The 20622-nt window shown below is 40.8% G+C and overlaps 1 protein-coding gene across 1 annotated transcript in view; it reads right to left on the reverse strand.

Moving 5' to 3' along the window:
- The window catches only part of PDIA5 (protein disulfide isomerase family A, member 5), a 90307-nt gene that overhangs the window by 39025 nt on the left and 30660 nt on the right, over nt 1–20622 (reverse strand). The window contains exons 8-11 of the mRNA XM_009996222.1: nt 17948–18015; nt 13396–13487; nt 13220–13291; nt 8812–8948 (exon numbers count right to left, since the gene is read on the reverse strand). Of these exons, the coding sequence (XP_009994524.1) occupies nt 8812–8948; nt 13220–13291; nt 13396–13487; nt 17948–18015 (369 nt within the window). The remainder of the gene's footprint in view (nt 1–8811; nt 8949–13219; nt 13292–13395; nt 13488–17947; nt 18016–20622) is intronic.

Raw genomic sequence — 20622 nt, forward strand, 5'->3', positions numbered from 1 at the left:
TTCACAGCTAAAATTACAGAAGTCCCTTACAAGACCACTCTGAATAATTAAATCTACAACAGATACTCGGAGAAGAGGAAAAGGGGGCAAGTGTCCCTTCAGCTGTCACCTCTCAGCTGCCCCTTGGCTCCCCGGCAGCCATAGCTATTCTTTTGCAGTAGTCTCAGTTAGTCAGTGAGGACTTAGAAAAAAAAGGAAGACAATAGTAATGCAAGAAATGAGGCAGCAAATCCCCAAAGAAACTAATGCTCCTTTCAGACCACCTGCCACACATTCAAACTAAGCTTTTTTTTTTTTTTCTGATTGGAATAGCCTTTGCAAGTCGTCTTTAATAGAAAAACTAATTGCTCCCTATTGGAGGCAAGGATACAGTGATGTATTTTGAGCAAATCCCCCAGATTAAACAAAACACAGCTCAGCTCCTTTCTTTCCTCCTTCACTACTGTCCTGCATACTTCTTCCCATAAAACTGCTAGCAAGTAAGTTATGCAAAGTACACGTCGTGTACCCAGAACAGCACCAGGGCACAGAGGAAGTCAAGATCCAGCCTGAAGGCAAAGCAGCCACAACACCCCCAGAAGTCTGGTTTTGTTACTCTTTCTGTTATGAAGCTGAACCAGAGCAAGCCTAGGTTCTTCCCATCAAGTCCTGGTACGAGCTGTAACCAGGCTGCAAGTCATCACAACAGCAATAATCTTGCTTGAGCTGTGCACTCTCACATCTCGGTTGCAAATGGAGTTTCCTAACCTGGGGGCCAAAAGTCTGATTGCCTGCTACAAGCCAGGGAATGCCAAAGACACCATCCTATTTCCTTCATTTTAATCAAGGCTTTCCCAAATTCAGTTATGATATGCCTTCCCTATCCCAATTCTTGCAACACTGGAGCATCTCACAGTCTGAATGCGGCTAGTTAGATAAAATTCCCACACAAGGTGAAATGTTATCTCCACAGATTAGAATCCAAGACAAATACTTAGCCACTTGGGTCACAACTGTACAAATCAAAGCAAGGCAAGGAACTAAACTTTTACACCTCCAAGTCAAGGCTATCACTTTTATCACTGGATCATCCTTTTTTATGACTTTACCCTGCTCAAAGAGCACAAACTGCTTTAAAAAGACAATCATCTTCCACAAACTCAAAAGACTGACACAAGAGACAATGGACTCTGTCATTACTGTCCTCACCCTTTTCATTAGGTATCCTATAAAGTTTTACAGCAGAAGCTAGTTATTAGGATTTTTATCCTCTCCACGTTCCTATTTATATTAAGTACCACTAAAAACCCAGATTGATTTTTTTTTAAAACCGTCAAGAAACAAGTTGAATGGTCATTAATGGAAAAATCCACGTCTGGTTCTTCATTCTGCTGGTTTGCTGCATTTTCAAGAACTTGTTTTAGTGTGTGATTAAATCTCCACTGAAAATCATCGCTGTAATTAGTTTAATGAAGCAGGTCACTTCACTGGCAGGTCACTGTACTGAGCTGTTTACACTCCCTGAGATTTTTTTGTGATATTCAAATACATGTAGTATCAAGCAACATCCTGTTGTAGCCTTACATGGTTTTAAATATTGATGAACCTAGTCTGAGTGTCCCAATCCTCCTCTCTGAAATCAGCAGTCAGAACTTGCTCACTTCAGTAGAAGCAGATTCAGGAGCTAGGAATTTACATGTTTCTAACTGGTTTGTATAAAGAATGTCTGCTTCAGGAGCATGCCAATAACACATAGCTAAAAACTACACACATAAAACGAACAGAAAGTTGGCACAGTTTACACTTGTCTAGGGAAGCATTTATTATACATTCCATTAAAAATGCATTAAGGCAACATTAAAGTTAGGCACCTAAGGGGATGAGAAGAGTCAGGAAACACGATGATGAAATTGAAGCAGATCTCTCATCTTCACCTATCTATCCAGACTCTTAAACAGCAACATTCATCATCCCAGTTCTCTTGCACAACAATTCAATCTTGCACTGATAAGGGCATTGCAACAGCCCATCCTGACATCTGCACTGCTTCACCAAGAAACCTAACAGAGCTATGTACGCCTATGACCTACTTAATGGTCCAGCTTTCTCTGATTACTCTAAGAACAAAGTAAAAGTTTTTGCAGAGTCTAGTAGGAACAGGATTGAGCCCATAGCAAGCACCTTGACACATGCATGTCTCCACAATTCTGATCTCACGGACTGGTATACACAGCTACATCACATGGATACAGCATCTGCCAAGCTTCCAAACACACAAGTACATGACTTGCCGTATACACTACAAACTTTGAGTCACCTTTTCAGGCTGCAGCTGAGGCTGCACAGAACCACCTGCCTTCAATTTCTTCTCTGACTACAGCATCACTGAATAACAGGCATAGTTCTTTCTGAAATATTGCCCATAAAGGAAGCTCAACTTGAAAAGCAGTCCATTCGTGAGGCTGGATTGTCACAGCTTATAAAGACCTTTCAGGAAGCTACAGCAAACCCTTGACCAAGGGCAACATCCTGCCAGCCAAGCTTTTGGCTTCCAACTCCCTGTCATTTCACACAGCTGAAGTGCATTCTGAAAACACGGCTGTTCTCTGCAACTCCTGCCATTCAATAAGCTCTTCTCACACACAGTCATCTTCAACTAAAGACTGATCAACATTATAGAACTAGAATAAAGAGCACAGATTGCAGACATGGAGGGGCTCTGAAGTATATGCTATCATTGCTGCTGCTGATACTCCTCCTAAGCTATCTAAGACCCCTACATGAGGCGGGGCTTTTCTCCAAAACACCCAATTTGGCTGCATCAAAGCTGAGGTCAGAAGGTAGACCTGAACTAAACTGGTGCCATCAACAGAGACAAGCTGGTATTTCTTATGAAAAGCTGCCACCAGAAAATGTCAAATAAATTTAAGGGGCTCCTAGCACAGGTCTAGGGAGGACAGCTTCCCATCTACCTACTGTTTGTTTTCATCCTGGAGGCTGTACATCTGAAGGCAAATGCCAAAAGCTCTCTGCCTAGCCAATATCTTATTTTAAGAATCATGAATGTCAGACATGACAGGGACAGATAAAAATTAAACGATATTTCCATCCATCCCACAGTCAGTGTTGCTGGTTGTCTGGATAAACCAAAAGCCTTTGAGTTAACTGGTGCAACTTCATTGCTGCAAATTTTTTAAAATTCCTTGAATGAATTATTAGCATGGAGAAATATATTTATTTATTTAAAGGCTGCGAATGTTAGGCTCTGCTGACCTGTCCTGGAAAGGTGTTTTTTTTCAGGCTGCACAGTAAATTAATTCTTCAGCCTTTTCAACTTACGGCCTTTCTGTTGAGGCTGCCAGGGGACATCCCAATTAGCACTAACTGCAATGGTACATTGCTTTCATAAGAAACTAGTGGGGGTCTGAAAGGGAGACTTATTTATTTATAGTTGTAAAACCCAGTCTAATAAGAAAAAAAAAAACAGAATTGATTTTGGATTTGCTTTACTTTTTATTTAAAGCAAGCAATAGATTCCTACATCCTAATCTTACCACATGCAGCAGTAAGGAACAGAAACAAGACCACTGAAACCAACGATGGTGCTCTGGCAGGAAGAGATCCAAGTCTGCCGCTTGGTTAGAAGCTGGAGGCCTTCAGCTTGTATTGGGTGAACTGGCTGGCATTCTTAGCAATGAGTACACAAGTGGCTTAAAACCTTGGTTTTAATGCACTGGAGGGAAGAGGGAAGGAAGGATGAGTGTGAAAAGCTGTTTTTCAAAGCTAAATTGATAAAACAGCTCCCTGTGCAACTAAAAACCTGCAAAGCTGAATAGTTGGCTTTGGAAAGCACCAACTGCGTAATTTATCGGGCTGGTTTACAAAGGGAGAGAAAATATCTGAGGACAGGAAAGGAATTTCACAGAGGTTTCAACAACACATCAAAACTATAGTGCATTTTATCATCTCAGGATTTATGTCCCCCTTCCATTAGGGGGGAGCAAGAAAAGGTATGAGAGCTGCATCTCCAAAGCAGTTTCTAGGAAGAAATTAAGGAGGGGAAGGAACAGAAGGAACAACAACAACAAAAAATAATCAAACAGCTGCATATTTCCTGCCTTCCCTCTTATCAAGGGAGGAAAACTGTGACAGCTCAAATATTCCACTATGATTACTAACATTTTTTTTCTAAACTTAAGTCCTGCAACTGCAGCTTATATAAAGCCTCTGAAGTCCTATGAAGAGAGTTGGGAAGAAGACAAGTTTAATATGAATTTAAGTTCATGTACAGGGAAAAAATGTTGCAGGAAAAACATTTATAAACATTTTAATATTATTGTGCTTTAGAAAGCAAATGCACACTCAAACTAACAGTAGAGCTAAATGCCTTATTCTCTTCTGTTACCTCTGGCATCAGTACTGGACCACAGACTTTGTTATGGCTAATGGGGTATGATGTGGGGGCAAAGCTACCCCAAGCAATCATCAGAGGTGACTTGAGGACCACCACTCATTAGCAATAGCAACTACTCAGATCTGTACTCGCTGAATGTACCTGGGCAGGCTACAGCTCCTGGTGGTGCCGGGACATTATTGCACATGAGGCTGCAGGAACAGGTACACTAAAATGTCAGCAATGTCAGTTGTGATAACAAAACATAATAAACATGAAAAGTAACTCCTGTGCATTAAGCACAGACACTTGTAGAACTCATTTCTGAATGGAATATAATTTCAATCCTAGACTTGAAACATCCTTTCGTAGCATTTGAATTGGCTTATCAGTGACTTGGTTAGGTTTATTCTGTGCAAGACTCTCAGACTGTGTTTTGGAGAAAAATGCTACGAAAAATGTAGAAAGAAAAATCTGTGGGGTTTTTATCCCTTGGAGAAAACCAAGTCTGAAAGACTGCAAGATGCACTGATTTGGTAAATATTTTGGACAAAATTATTTTTCAAATTGCATTTGTCTCAGCAAGCAGTTTGATGAGGACAAATGGAAACACAAACAGGGCTTTTTCTGGGCTCAAGTGATCCAGGAGCATTTTAAGTCCTAGCAAGTCCCTATGACACTAAAGCATTTAACAAGACTTGGCTGGCAGGGTAACCCAAATCTAGGGACATTCAGAACCCATCTGTCACCTTCAGCATCTAAATAAATTATCAGCTGTAGGCTTAGGTACCAAGCAGCAGATACCGACATGGAGTCTTTATTGCTAACAGAAGACTATCATAAGCTGCATAGGTGCCTGCCTTTATGTTGTGGTACAGAAATAGCTTTGTTTGGTGCCATATATTTTCTGTGAGACTTGGAAATAAGCTTGTTAACATAACTGTGTTATCTATCTCATGTTAGGAAATATGATCAACCCAAGCAAAAACTCCAAAGCCTTTGGGAGATAAGGCCACCTATTTGCTCTTCTGTATAGTGCAAGAGATCTCAGTTGATAATTGAAGTTTCTGGGTACAACAGCAACACACAGAAGAAACACTTCAGATGTCTGCATGACCCCAGTCTGTAGGTATCCAGGATAACACTATGCTTGCCACAAGCCATTACCAAATTTCAGCAAAATAGGAGCAAAATGCTGCATAACCTTCACACATGGCTAAGGAGGGAGAGTGCATTCAGACTCCTGACTGTTTGGGTCACTGTTTACCTAAACTAAATATTCAGATTAATTGAACATCCTCTTAAGTGCTTTAACAAAGAAGTTTCAGAAGGTTAAAAACCCTGCCTTGTGTCCCTGGTGACCAGGAAAACTAAAGCAGGATGAACTCATCCTGCTGACCCACAGTCACCCGTTTCTCAGGACCAGCAGTAACGTCTTGAAGCAGCAGCACATCTTCTGTTCAACAGCTGTGCTAAATTTATTGCAGAAAAGGTATAAGGTCTCCAACAGCAAGCAGTACAAGTTGCTTGCTGCAGACCTTCCTGATGTGTTTAAACCAAACATAGCTGCTCTGCTTGAATCTAGTTATGCTAGACTGCACTTGACACAAAACGCTGTGAGGCCTTTAATTGGGCTAGTAAGTGCAGCTGATTGTAAATAATTATAGTGTGGTCCCCCTGGATGATCGTTAGTAGCCACAGGCATGAGGCCCAATTTGGTCACATTCATCACAGTGCTCAATTCTGCAGTTCACAGGTATTTACCAGGGATGCATTTGGTTCAGCTGGAGGGGCAGAGGGAGGGGGAAAAAAAGCTTCCAATTCCCCACACATCTTTTAATACTACACATTCATTAATGCATTGGCCACTTGACTTATGCAATTAAAGCATAACTGAAATAATTCTCTCTCTAGTAAGAGAACTCATGGACACAAGACTGATAGTACACTAGAAAAACTCCAGTCACGTGTACACTCCATGGTGCTATGGGGCTTTAAGTACTTGCTAATTCCAGGCCAGTTCTGGGATCTCAGTGCTTATTCTTAGTTACATAGAAGTATATCTTGAACTCTAGGCCTATTTTGTGCACCTGTTTCAACATTTTATTTTCTTAATATATAATTTTTAGAAGAAATTTTCTCCTCCAAAGCTACCAAAGTTCAAACAAGCAAGATGTCCTCCGTTTTTACTGTTTCTTTTACTGGAGTAATTTAGCTGCTTATTTGCATAAGGTGACTTCATTAGCACGTTTAAGAAGTGCTAAGAGAAGATCTTTTAATCATGGAGATAACTGTTTACGAAAGTTCTCTGTCATTAGTTTGCAATCCTTATACTCTCTGCTGAGAATGCCCAGAGAGGATTCTTACAAACACAGAACTTCTACACATGTGCAAGCTGCTTTCTGCACATAGCCATATCACTACCATCTGAATGTAAATAAAATGCCCCAATTATTCAAGTTGCTTTTAAAATGGATTTTTTCTGGTAAGGCATATTTTTTATTCCAGTTCTGAGCAGCTGGAATGTGTTATCAGGAGACTGCAACAGCCTGACCCAGGCATTTTTTAGTTTAAAAACAGTATTTACCAAAATACTGCTGTACCTTAGCACAGAATGCCCCTAGTATAAAACACACCTAGCTGGAAGTACTCCCCCTCAAAAAAAAAACAAAACAGGTCACACAATTCTGTTACCACTATAATGGTACTGTTTGCGTTTCAGAAGATATTAAAAACCCTAAAAACTGAAGTCTTGTTCAAATTGAGTTTTTTACAAAATCTGATTGTGGTTATGTGTATTCATCTATTTTTAATCAGATTTTCCAAAGAAATAAGGTTTGCAGGGCCAACTGTTGATTTCTTCCCTCTTTTCCTCCTCCCAAGTACCTGACCAGACTCCTTTGCCTATTTACAAACTCAAAAATCAGCAAAGCTTTTAAACACAACTATATCTTTGTACATACACAGAAATGTGGGACTCGAGTGAAATGACACTTATCCCAAGCCATTTGTGCACAAAGAGGGAAACAAGGGAAATAACAGCAGTTACACTCCTGTTTGGCAGCAGTTGTTCTGCCAAACCAGCAAGTGTACAGCTCCCGAGGAGCAGCAGCCCTCGCTTGCACACTGGGGTGCATGGAAATCTGGGGAAGGAAGGCTTTGGATGACAAAGGATAAGTCCTGAGCAAACTAGGCTTCATCAGTTCTGCTACTTGTGTTTTCATTTTCAGACTAGGCGTTAATCTCCAGTCCCACTTTAATTAGGGCAAATAATCCAGTGAACACAGTGACAAAACAGCAGCCAGTCACCCTGCTTCAGTGGGTCAAATCCCTAGGCATTTCATCAGGCAAAGGAAATTCATTATGGTATGTTTTTCAAATGAGTCTTATTAGCAGATCTTCAGAAAAGGCATTTTGGAGCTAACTCCTGCTGGCTTACAGAGAAGCAGGATTTCAGCCTTTGTGCCAAGACCTGCTGCTGTTCAGCTGTGAGCACACAGCCTGCCTCCAGAGCCCTAACCTTCAAATCTATGTCCATGAAAATTAACATTTTGCCCAAGTGCAACTGCAAGCACAGCAGCAAGGGAAACCAGAGCTGTGTATCACCCAGCAAAGGAGATCTGAGCCTGAACCGTGCACTGCAGACACAAAGAATTGGTAGAACCAGCTACATAGCTGGAACAACTTGCATCCTAAGTGAACAAAGTGGTTAATGCATTCTTCCACCCGTACTCTCCCACCCAACAGTGTACAGAAGGGTGATGTGGCTAGAACAGCTTTCTGAGGGCAGTACCTCTGGGCAACCCACTGCATTTTATTGTTCAATCTAAAATGTCAAGTCATGAAAAAAATCTGCTCAATGCATTCTCAGTCAAACAGGAAGTAGTATCACTACCAGCTCTGCTTTAGATTTCAAAAGTCCTGGGGACTTTGTGAACTTAGATCAAGCTTTAGCATATTTCAGCAGAATATGTAACAACCATCATGTTGCCAGAGAACAAACTGTGCAGAGGAGTTAAAATTCTCAGAATGACACCTTGGCAGCCATGAACAAGGACTCAGGAGCCCATGGTTCTCAAACTGAGCTGCTCAACCAAACAGCACTCTGCTTTGAAATAAAACAATACAGAAGATGAGTTGAAAATGGGAAATCATGCTGTAAAATGGTAAGTCCTCAGACTTTTTAAGCATCATTACACTCTTCAGTTATGTTTTGACTCAGACTACAAAGCATCTCTTCCAGCAGCACATCTCCTTTCTAAACCTGAAGTCAGCAACTTCACAAACATTTCAGGCCCTGTGTATTTAACAATCATCACAAACAAGAAAAGCCTGGACTTTGAGCTCATAGCTCTGTGAAACCTCCACAGAAAATCATAGTTTGTTTTGTTAACAAGCATTTGGCTTAGGGTACAGAATAGAAAAAAAAACAAGCTCACATGGTGCATGGAACATCACTAGCACAGATGAATGATCTTTTATAAACTTGTCGAAGTCCTCATCAGTCAGGTGATAAACTACATTTTCTTCATCTGCCCAGGGAGTTTCTGGAGCCTGTGGCTGAGGTGCCTGTGGGCTGAAAGACAAAGATACAGCTGAGAAGCAGCTCTCTAGTACTAATTGATCATTTTGGGAAGTTGGACTACAAGCAACTATGTTGTGCAGATGTTTGTGTATGTATGATACAGTCACCCTACTGAACAGCTTCCATAACTGTACCCACCCAGAACTCATAAGCACTGAAACTCAGATAAAACTGAAGGAAGAGTAAAAAAATCCACATGAAACTCACAAGGACAGATCAGTAATGGAAGGGGATGGAGAAAGGAGATAACCAGACTACTTGGTTATTACATTATAGAAAACGGATGCATTTTCTGCTAGTCTTTTACCCTCCTTGGCAGGATGCCCTCTTTCTCACAGCAGTCACACTCTGCAGCTCACAGGAGCCATGACAAATGAAAGCAAAAAGTAGTAAGCTGAAACAGCCAATCTAACCAGTCACCTTGAATACTGGCAGCATGATTAAGGCTGACAGAGAAAGGAGGTGCAGTGTTGGGACCATGAACCAGCTACACAGACCATTTCCTCAGGAACACACAGTTTTCCCCAAACAACCCTGTGACCCAGGGAAGCATCTTTATGGCCTCACTTGACAATGGACTTGTAGGCTTATTCAGCAAAGCTACTCAACTGCATGCTTAACCTAAAAGATAAGTGACATGCTCTACAGACTCTATGATTGTATATGAGTTTATCCATCTTTGACAGATCAGAGCCAAAGAGACTTCTTCAAGACATGGCAGCAAATCTAGAAACTGAAACCCAGGGTACTCTGGACCAGTTCAGTGATCATCATTCCATTAAACAATTGTTCTTGGCTTTTATTACTGTACATTAAAAAGGGAATTTGTCAGATGTGAGCTAAACTATGCTAATTGACACTATTTATTAAAAGTGTTCATATAAAGGACATCCAAACACAAGAACTTTGGAGCCAAACTTCAAAGGTATTTTATCTTTGCCAGTTTTAGCAATGAATTCCAAAATTCCCCAATTTCTTTGGCAAAATACAGGTATGGATGTGACCCCATCTCTGAATGAAAGAAGATTTACTGTTTTTTTTAATTAAAATGTATTATTGTGTTAGGTGCCTGGAACAAGGAATGGCAAACAGATGATAACTCACTTATCCTGCCTTGCTCATTTCTAGACTGAAAGCCTAGTTTGCTGATAAAAAAGGCAGTAGAGAGATACACAGATTCAGATAGCAAATTCTGTTGATGTAAGCAATGGATCTGAATCACAAATATTAACCAATCCACGCAAAAGTGTGAGGCACAACTCTGCTGCTGCTTTTATGATAAACAAACCAAGAAACAAGCCTCAAAGCAAAGATCGAAGCTACACTCAGCCAAGAGAGAAAAAGAGGCAGGTCCCCATTCACAAGAGTTTACTCTCTAAAAGCTTAGCAGCTAATCAGTTTGCTTGTTGCCAAGCCTGTAAGAGAGCAGCAATCTGCAGGTATCCTGGCAGAGCAAAGGCTCTCCAGAACATACCGTGACACTTAATGAATTTGGAAGGGGAGCTGGGTTGAGTAGGCAGAGCATGATGAACATGGACACAGTGGCTTCAAAGCACTGGGAGAATGAGTTTAGCATTGCCTGGCATGACCTATTTCAGTGAGGAATTAGTAAAGCAGGGCACAGGATGTTTATTCCAATGGCCCAATTTAAAATGCTGTGCATGCTAATAAGCCTACACAGGAGTTGAGAAGAAGCACCTCAAGGCCTGGAAGAAGCAACAAGCAAAATCTAAAATGTCATTTAAAACTGAGACAAGGCACATCCAATGCCTGAAGACCAAAAAAAGAACGACAGAAGTCTGGAAAAGCTATCAAGCGCTAATTCAATTAAGAATAGAGAACAAGTTCTTGATTTAACTGAGTAGCTGGTGCTAAGACAGGGCCCAAGAGAACTCCATAAAAACAGCTAGACTAACAAAGCAGCTACCGAAGGCAGCAAGGAGCTGTCTGGCTTGCCTACCATGCAGGCTGATTGAGCCGTGTATCAGATTACAAGATTTGCAGTATGTACAAGACAGCACAGTTAATAATGCTGTTTTGGAGTAAGGCTGTATGATGGTTTCTCCTATTGCCTCATGAAAGCATGTGAAGCTCCATAAGGTAGTAGCCAGGGCCTATTCAGAAGATAAGAGAGGTTAATCATCTCTAAGTCTGATGCATTAGCACATTTCAGCATAAGAAAGAAGCACCTTCGGTAAGTGGTAAAAGAAAAGCTGTTTTAGCCCTCCCAACTAGCAGTTTCTCTTCTAACAGGGAAGCACATGGAAAACATCCTTTCAATAACTCAAATAATTTTAACCTTCGTTAAGTTATATTGTGTCCTACCCCCCAAAAAAATAGTAACCACTTTCAGCACATTACTAGTAACATTCAAAGGGAAAAGACAGAAAAGGAGGAGATGGAAGAAGAAACAGTTGCTTTTTTGCAGCGTGTACCTAGTGTCCACAAAAAACAGGTCATTTTACATGGCTCAGTGTACAGTGGATTGTCTTCTGAGACTCAATGACAGCAGCACATGCATGCACAGTGTGAAACATGTTGGCTTTCCTGGCCGTGGGCTGCCCTGAACACTGGCACTGCCCTGAGAACTGGCCCTGCCCCTGCTCCACAGACCAATGTCTTGCATCATAGTGACAACACTATTTTATACTCTTCTGAAATACAGCCTATATGCCCTGCAGCTATCTAATTACACTCTCTGGCTTACCTAAAGCCCTTGCCTTACCTTTTGACTGCTTGTATTGCAGATTCCTCAAGAGTAATATAACACTACACATGTAGCAGATATACCGCCTATATGGTTTTAATTGCAACATCAATTACAGGCAAAATTTAAGTATGCATTATCTCTCAATGTGGTTTCTTTAAAAGTTGTACTTATTATACAAAACCAGGGCAAGAAGGCTACTGCTCAGACCATCTTTTGGGAGACTAATAAGCATGCACTAAGTGAGGACAAATGGCTGTCTTTAGCTCTGGACTGCTGAAATATCAGCCAAAGCCCACAGTGCCTTGTTAGCACAGATTATCATTGGAAAGAGCTTGCAGCTGTTCTGCTCTGCCTCCAGTAGCTGTGTTCACTTGCTGTCACAGCACTATACAAAGGCACTACATATTACAGGGATTATCTGGATATTATGTGGGCAGACAGGGGAAAAGAAAACCCACCCCAAACATCTAATGTTTCACAGCGTGGTAGCCAAGAGATAGCCACATCCTTGCAAAATTTGAAAAGCATAATCAAGTGCAGGTAATGAAGTCATATCCTTGCTCCAAGGGTTGATCATCTCCTTGGCATTGCTGGAGTTGCCATCTTGATCATTCATATCTGAAGGCTTAACAGACTAAATAAGGTTTAAAGACTATGCTAAATTCATCCTCTTTGATCCACTGGGCAATACTTGCCTGCAGGGTTTGTACTTCCTGGAGGTAACAGAAACGCTGCCCCCCTGCTTATGATAAATTCTTCACCCAGACTGGATCTGTACTTGGGATTGCCCCGACTGAGGTGCAGGACCTTGCACTTGGCCTGCTTGCACTTCATGATGTTTGCACAAGCCCACTTCTCAAGCCTGTCAAGGTCTCTCTGGGTGGCATCCCTTCCCTCCAGCGTGTCAATCTCACCACAAACTTTGGTGCCGTCAGCAAACTTGCTGAGGGGGCACTCAATGCCACTGTCCATGTCACTGACAAAGATGTGCAAAGAGCACTAGTTCAAGTACCAGCCCTGCAAACAGCTCTCTTTAGGTAGAACAAGATGCTTTCAATATCTCTTCATGTCATGACATGAAATACAGACTTTGTAGAAATGACTAGCAATCCAGACTGCCTTGATCTCCTCTTTGTCTCTGCAAGACATTCTAGAGGTTCTAGATAAAGGCTGTAGAACCAATGAGAAATGTGCTCTCAGTATATACATTTCTAGATAAAACAACAGTCAGACCTTTTGCTCGGTTCAGGCATCCAATGAAAGCTTAAGCTGGCATTTTTAACGAAGCTGAGATCTGGATATCTGCATTCCTTCTGATCCACGGACAGCCTCCTGTTACTCGTGAAACCCAATTGTAACATGCCAGGCATGCATGGTAAAAACCAAACATTAGGCAATGTCTCTGTACCAGTTGAGCCAATCTCAGCAAGGTAGTTTTATTTGCTCTTCTGAATAGAGGGAATGAGGGAGAGATGGCTGTTCCTAAACCATTATATTCTGTAAATAATAAAGAGTACTTAGAAGGTGGAGTGCACGAAGTTCAATGCCTTACTTTTTCAGCCACTCTGCTATATCTGCCGCAGTAGCACCATAGTTCTCAAAGTGGAACAGGAACTTTCCTTTCCTGTTAAAGCAACAAAACAAGGTTTAGTCCTTGTCCTGGAAGATAAGAAGATGCAATTATAGTTCAGTGCATGATTTCTAAAGTAGTAGCAAAATGTAACTGACTCAAAATAGCAGATTGTAGGATATCCCCGGACGTTGTATTCTTCCTTTATCCTTTCAAATTCAGCAGAGTAAACATTCATCCCTGCAAGAACCTGAAAAAAAAAAACAGAGCATAATTGTATTGATTCTTACAATGCAGCAGGAACATTACAACTTTTTCTGAAGAGTAAAGTAAAAACAGCTAAGCTCTGGGCAGATTCCAATTTAATTCCATGCTATAAAGCAAGGGGATCTCTGTAAAAGGCAGTGGAGTTTTTCTGATTTTGTGCAAGGAAGAACACAGCATAAATGAGTCTAGTCCACAAAAAGAACACACCAATCAGCTTGTCAAGTCCTCCTTGCTCTGGCTCTCTCTCTGCCTATTTGGATTTTACACTAAAAACCTAACTAGATTTTCTTCTTCTGCATGTACATGGCTTAGTTCACATCCAAATATTAGCTAGGACACGAGAAGTTCCACCCTCACCTCTCTGGTTTCCACTCCAGCAATGACACTGGCATCTCAGCTAATGTCCAGAAGCTCCAACCCACCAAGCACTGGCATTATCCCAGTTCAAAAATACACTTACTGAATGGAAAGGAAAAATCAGCATTTCATTTATATGAAAAGAAAAACATGCCCTATTTCCATGAGGAAATACCACATGACATTGATACGCTTTAAATATGTTAAATCACCTGACTGGCAGGGTAAAGTGAGAATTAAGAACTAACCTTGTCCTACAGGTATCAAAAGAGGGGCACAGAACTACAGTAACTTTTCAAAAGCCTCTCCTCCTCTTTCTTTAATTCTATTCCAACTCACTCTCTACCTCCAGAGCCCTTCATGCCAAACTCAACCTTCAGGCTTAGGGCTCGTAGGACTTACTCTGTGCCCTGTCCAATCGCCTTCCAAAAATTTCTCATGGGAAAATTTGAAGATAGGACTTATTCTGAGTTTCTGTGGGTATGGGATTCACATGGAGGTTGCTCTGCATTCAAACCTTTAACCAGCCCATTGCTGACATATCGCTTTGTGATTAACTTAGTTTATGGCATTGACAGCTAAAATCATTTTAGCAGCAAGGTCTTAAGCCAAACCCCTGCTCCTTTCCCCTCCAAAACCAGGATTTTCTCCTTCCAGCTGGAATACCACATCAGAATTGAATACCAAGTTCCTGACTGTGGTGAACTGCACAGACCAACCAAATGTGCACAGAGCCAGCATGAAATAAATCCTAGAGCAGAAAATCCTCATTTGAAGGTCAACCTTCTGCAAGAATATGCTGGAAAGTCAGAGAAAGATATGTTGTTTTCTCTCCCCTATCCTCAGAAAGGATAAAGGAAAGCTAACTGAAAAGAGTACAGAAACAGGATTGATAATTGCTGGCCTAGTCTCTCTGAATTTTCCTCATAGTTCCACCAGATTGACTTCATTCATGTTAGATGATCTAGATCCAACTCTCCCCTTCCCTTAACCTTTATATCACCACTTGAGGGTAGGTAAATGCAGTAAGATCAAGATACAGAGGTTGCTTTATAAAGCGAGAACCAGGCTCATTTAACTAGTTCCCTCCTAAACAACAGTCTAACAGATGCCACATTTGCTGTGAACTTTCAGAGGATTTCCTAAATTTTAAATTGGGCATTCCCAGCCATGTCAGATAGTCTGCTATAATCTCACTGTGTCCACCCAACCTGCAGTGATTGATACAAGTCAATAACTTGGATTCATTATTGTGTTCATACCTCGCATGAAACACAATTAGCAAAAAGCCTATTACACTGGGATTTGCTTTTAATGACAACACTAACAGCTTTGCCTGGTCTATAATCACAGAATTATGTAATATGAGGCTGTCAGGCACCATCAAAATACACCTACTATCCAAAGCCAGGATCCTCTCTCTATACCTAAGCTACTCCTGCCAGATGTTCAGCTAATTTGCTTTTAGCAAATGACTCAATGACCCTGACTTCAATTTCAGTCCATTACCTCTTGTAATAGCCACAGCAGACATGAAGATCGGTTTATTCCTTTCACCTGTGCAGTGACATTTGACATATTTCAATGCTTAACTGCTCTCCACCAAGCTACCTACAACGTAAACCAACTCCGAACCTCTCCTGTGTGGTCATGTCTTCTGGGCTTCCAACCACTCTCCTTCTACTGTGACCTCTCCCTAGCTTCAGTTTTCTTGAAGGAATTGCTCCAAAATTGGTACCTAACGCCACTACCTGAGGCCTTTCTAGAGCCAAGTTTACTGAACAGATTAAACAAAAGCTTCCTTAAATAAAGGAAGGTATCTGAAATAAGTGTAGGGGAAATTCACGCTTCTGAAGTCTCATGTTTTTAGCAAAAAGACTAGCACCAAAGGAGGAAAGCACTTAAGCATATGCTCAAACTGGTCTTACTGAGTGAAGTACTCTGGCACATTCTTGAAGTCCACAGCACCAAGGAGATGCTGATGTGCTTTGCTGACCACCAGTTCCCTTCTGCACTAGTGCCACAGGACATCACTGAAAGTCACTTGCAAGAGCTCAGTCTAGTCACAAATCACAGGAGTCTCTTGTGCCAAGGATAAATAAACCATCCTCTTCTGTTTCAGTGCTTCTGCACTGGATGTAAACGGAACCGCAAGATCTAAACCGAATGTAGGACTGAAAACACCACCTGGACTTCCTCCCAGTCATGGTACTAGGACAAGAAACAACCAGTCCCAAGAGAACAGTGCAACCAGTGACAGGTGCAGTTCACCTTTTCATTTTTATGACCTATTAAATAGGCAATACTGTACGTCATTTTCTTGCTATTTAATAGTAATAATGACTTTTGAGCCTGGCACATTCTGACAGCTAACGACAGGTCAGATTAAAAGGCCAAACATTCAGTTCATCCAAACCAATCATAAACTTCCAAGCAAAGCCTGATACAGAGGTCAACACTGCTCTAAGTTATCCTATGAATAATTTATGATAGGTACAGCACAGGTAACTTTGGAAATGGCAATCTTTATACACGTCCCACTTAGGAAGCTAAGTAGGTCAAATTTAGACTAAGAGACTGATTTTTGTGAAAGGTGGCACAGGTGGCAATGGCATAACTGTACCTTCCTTTGAACTGATCGTGCACTAAAACCACTCCAGTGCAGAATGCATCCCTGAGCTGAGCTACATCCAGCACAGGCACTCCTGTGCCACAGCCTTGTTACTCAGCTGTGCAGGATTAGCTCAGATCCACAGAAACCATTTGTGAGTGAGAAAGGAAATAATCAAACTAGAAAAGATTTGGAGTTTAAATTCTCCAGTCTGAATTTAACAAAACAAGCTGCATGTGGTCAAGGATAAGATAACTGCAGAGAACGCAGAGCTCTGCCTCCTCTCTGGCATTACCTCCGTAGGTCATTCTTTCCATTCCTAATTGCTGCCACCCCACACCTGGCAATGTAACTGCTGTGAAGGATGGGAGCACCTTCCCCAGTCCTGTGGCACAGGCTTCACCAAGGGGAGATGGCAGAGTGCTGCTTGGCTGGGAAAAAACACTCAAAAATATCTTCAAGGGTTGTACAGTCTCCTAAATAAATGTGAACAACTCCCACTCATTTCAGCCCTAAGCAAACAAGGATTTAGAGAAAATACTTCTGAAGAACAACTAATTAGGAGAATGTGGGGGAGTCTGACAGTGCTTGCTGCTTATGAGAAGCACTGGTCAGAGCTACCCTAGTGAGGAACTGCAGTGCTTCATCTTTTCCTCCCGAGGAAATCTGGAAAATTGACAGCAAATAATCCAACAGGTGGGATCCAACTAAAGCTGTGAAACAAAACCTCTTTCTTTGTCACTCATGTGTTATTGGTATCATAATTTATACATTAAGCATATCATACAAACTTGACTTCAGAAGTGCCTTCAACTTGCTTAGGGAGATCAACACACTTTATCAGTACAAATAGGTAACTAAGTTACTGTGACTGCTGTTGATGGATTTTACAGTGGTTAAAACTTCAATCTGATATGAATGCTAACCCTGTTGACAGAGCTATAATAAAACAACAATATTTTATTAATGTTTACACATAGTGCCTAGGAGGGCAGCAAATACCTAATGCAGGGAAATACCTCTCCCATGACACTAAAAAAGTGCATTAACTATCACTATAAGAGCAATCATTCTTGATTCCTCAATGCAATATCAGGCCAAAACACTGATCAAACCCATTATGGCAAACATTTCTTTATCTTTTGCAACATGAGCTCAACAGGACTACAAACTCACAAATTAAAAGCTACACATACAACTACATAGCATTTGAGCTTATTTTCCCACAGCAAGAACTACATGGGATCCAATGGGCAACTGAGTCAATAACTAATTCTACAAAGTTTTATAAAGAATAAAAACCAAGAGACTGAATCTTGAAGGGATCTGGAACAGAGTAATTGAATTATGTTTTGTTCAAAATTGCTTAAAATTCCCCACTTTGGTAAGTATTTGTGGTTTTAAATACTAAAATGAAAAAAAAGTGTTAGAAGGATTTTTTTTAAATTGTATATAAATCTTATCTTTTCACTTACATATTTACCCTTCAGTTCTGTGGCTGCCTGCTGGTAAGATGGCATCATTCTCTTACAAACACCACACCCTGATAAAAAAAAAAAGAAAGTGTGTAACTAATATGCCAACAATTCTACTCAAACTGTTCTACAGGACTGATGTTTCAAAGCAGGAGAAACTACATTTTTAATATCCAAAATATATATACACATAATATATAAACTATATTTTCATATTTTAAACCAAAACTCCTCTATTTCACATAATAATAAGTTTATTAGTTTCTAAGGATGTTACTTCTTGTTACATGAGGCTATTTTTGCATAATTCTACTCAAACTGTTCTACAGGACTGATGTTTCAAAGCAGGAGAAACTACATTTTTAATATCCAAAATATATATACACATAATATATAAACTATATTTTCATATTTTAAACCAAAACTCCTCTATTTCACATAATAATAAGTTTATTAGTTTCTAAGGATGTTACTTCTTGTTACATGAGGCTATTTTTGCATGTTTTTCATGCTATTCATTTTCATACTAATTTCTCACCCCAATTTTGGAAAGAGTAACTCCATCTTACATTCTGCAGGCTCTGAGCTGAGCTCAGAGGGAACCTTAAGATGAAACTCACATTCCAAAAGTCAATGGAAGATGTCATGCTTGTTAACTCAAACAAAAAGCTTTGTGTGTTTCTGGTCTTTAAAGAAGGGGGGAAGGTACTTCACATTCATCCCAGCTTAACAAGTCTTTGAAAGTCATTTGAGACACATTTCCTAAACACATTAAACAGACATCAAAAGTTAAACAGCACTCTGTTAACTGAGAAAAGGTAACTCAGAAGAAGCAACAGCCCTTGTAAGATACAGTAACTTTATGTGCTGAGGAAATGAAACAGCAACTGAGGAAGACTACCGATGTACAGCTAATGGATCGTGCTGAGAGCTGTTTGATGATGCTCTGGAGGGATAAGCAGATTAGCACTACATCACCTTTTAAGCACTGGATTTCACCCCTGCCAATTAAAGTACAAGTGTGGACATAGGAAGGGGCAGGACAGACAGCATGAAAGAAAGGAAGCTGTGGCCAAGCACTTCAGATTTCTGTAAACTCCTGGGTCCAACAAGGAACAGTAGAAAATGTTCATATTCTGGTGAAGACACGAGAAAGGAGGAGTAGATTTTGCAGCCAGAGGTTGAGGATCACATCAGCATGCCTGGGAAGAACACCCTTTAATCAGAGGAAAGAGAGCTCTTGTTTCTGTGGTCTTTCCACCTTTGATCTCTCTGCTCAAATTGCCAGTGAGGTTCTTAAATTAGTGCTGGTCAAAATGATGATTTCTTGGTGAGCATGGATCTGAGGCCCACTGAGGTATCAGAGTTTCATCCAAACCACTGGAGAGACATCAAAAGATCCAAGTTAACACCATATTCTTAATCTTGTTTCTTCTCTCTTCAGCAGCCTCAGGCCTGTATCTCCCTCAGCTATCCACGTCCCTCTTTCCCCCTCTGGACCCCTTTCTGGAACACAGGCACATCCCAGCCTTCTCCATCAGCTATCACCTCCTTACTCCTTCCATATCCAGCTCTGCTGCTGCTGCCGCCTCACACTCACTGCTCTCAAACTCACTTCAGTACAACCCCTCCTGCACACAAAATAATGGGTTATACTGTTCAAGACACTGTCAAGCCACATATATCCCTATACAGGCCTAAAAAGGTAACCTTGGAAAACCAATATTCTCCTTTTCTTTTTTCTTGTATTTTTGACTCAAAAGGAGGGGCTTATTTAAACACAGTTTTCCCACTAGTTAATACCTTTATTTTTAAAGCCCTGCTTCCAGTGATGTTATGAATAGCTTGTTTTTGTTGCCAAATCCAGATTGCTTCCTGCAGGAGTCTTCTTTGACAAAGTTAACTACAAATATATCTGAATACCTCTAAGTATACCTAATTTTTTATATTTAGTGCTGTCTGACTTTATTATATAGGTCCAAAATTACACTGAGTGGTCTCCAAATGGCAGGTAATATTTTCTAAGGAAAGCATGCCTTTGCTCTGAGTCATTTTACCCAGACGAAGCATTCCAGAAGTATTAAAGAAACTACCTTTAAGTCTGCAGTCACTTTCATCTCCCTCTGCACTGCTGGGTAATGAAAGCGCCCATTTCCTATCAATCTGCCACAATGAATCTAAAGGCCCTGCTTCCAAAAAGCAAAGAAGTAATGCACCAGTCTTCCCTGTGGCTTCCCATACAAAGCCTCTGATGTCCTCTCATGGCAAAGACCTCTCAGAGTCACCTTTTACAAGTAAAGAAAAGCAGAATTTCCTTTAGTGACCAGCCTTGATTTGCTGCTCCTCGTTACGAAAGTTAACGCCTGTATGTAAGCAGTAACTTCAGCTGCCCAAAGCCAGTACTTTCATGCAACTGCTGGATACATTCTGTCTCCAGCAACAGGAGTAAGAAAAGAAAAATTGGACAAGAACCGAGACAGAAGGTCTTGTGTGTTAAATAAAAGATGAGGGAGTTAAGAATTGTGAAATCAGAGGGGAGAAAAGAAGTTAGAAGTAGACTTTCTTCGCAGCAGTTTGGAAAGCAGCAAAAGTATTACAGTACTGAAGACTAGCAGGTGTTTTGCCACTTCAAAAGAAGAGAAACTGGAAGGAGGAGTGTTTCTGGGGAAGCGGTT

Source organism: Chaetura pelagica, unplaced genomic scaffold, assembly GCF_000747805.2.
Source record: "Chaetura pelagica isolate M959 unplaced genomic scaffold, ChaPel_1.0 scaffold3, whole genome shotgun sequence".
Classification (NCBI taxonomy): domain Eukaryota; kingdom Metazoa; phylum Chordata; class Aves; order Apodiformes; family Apodidae; genus Chaetura; species Chaetura pelagica.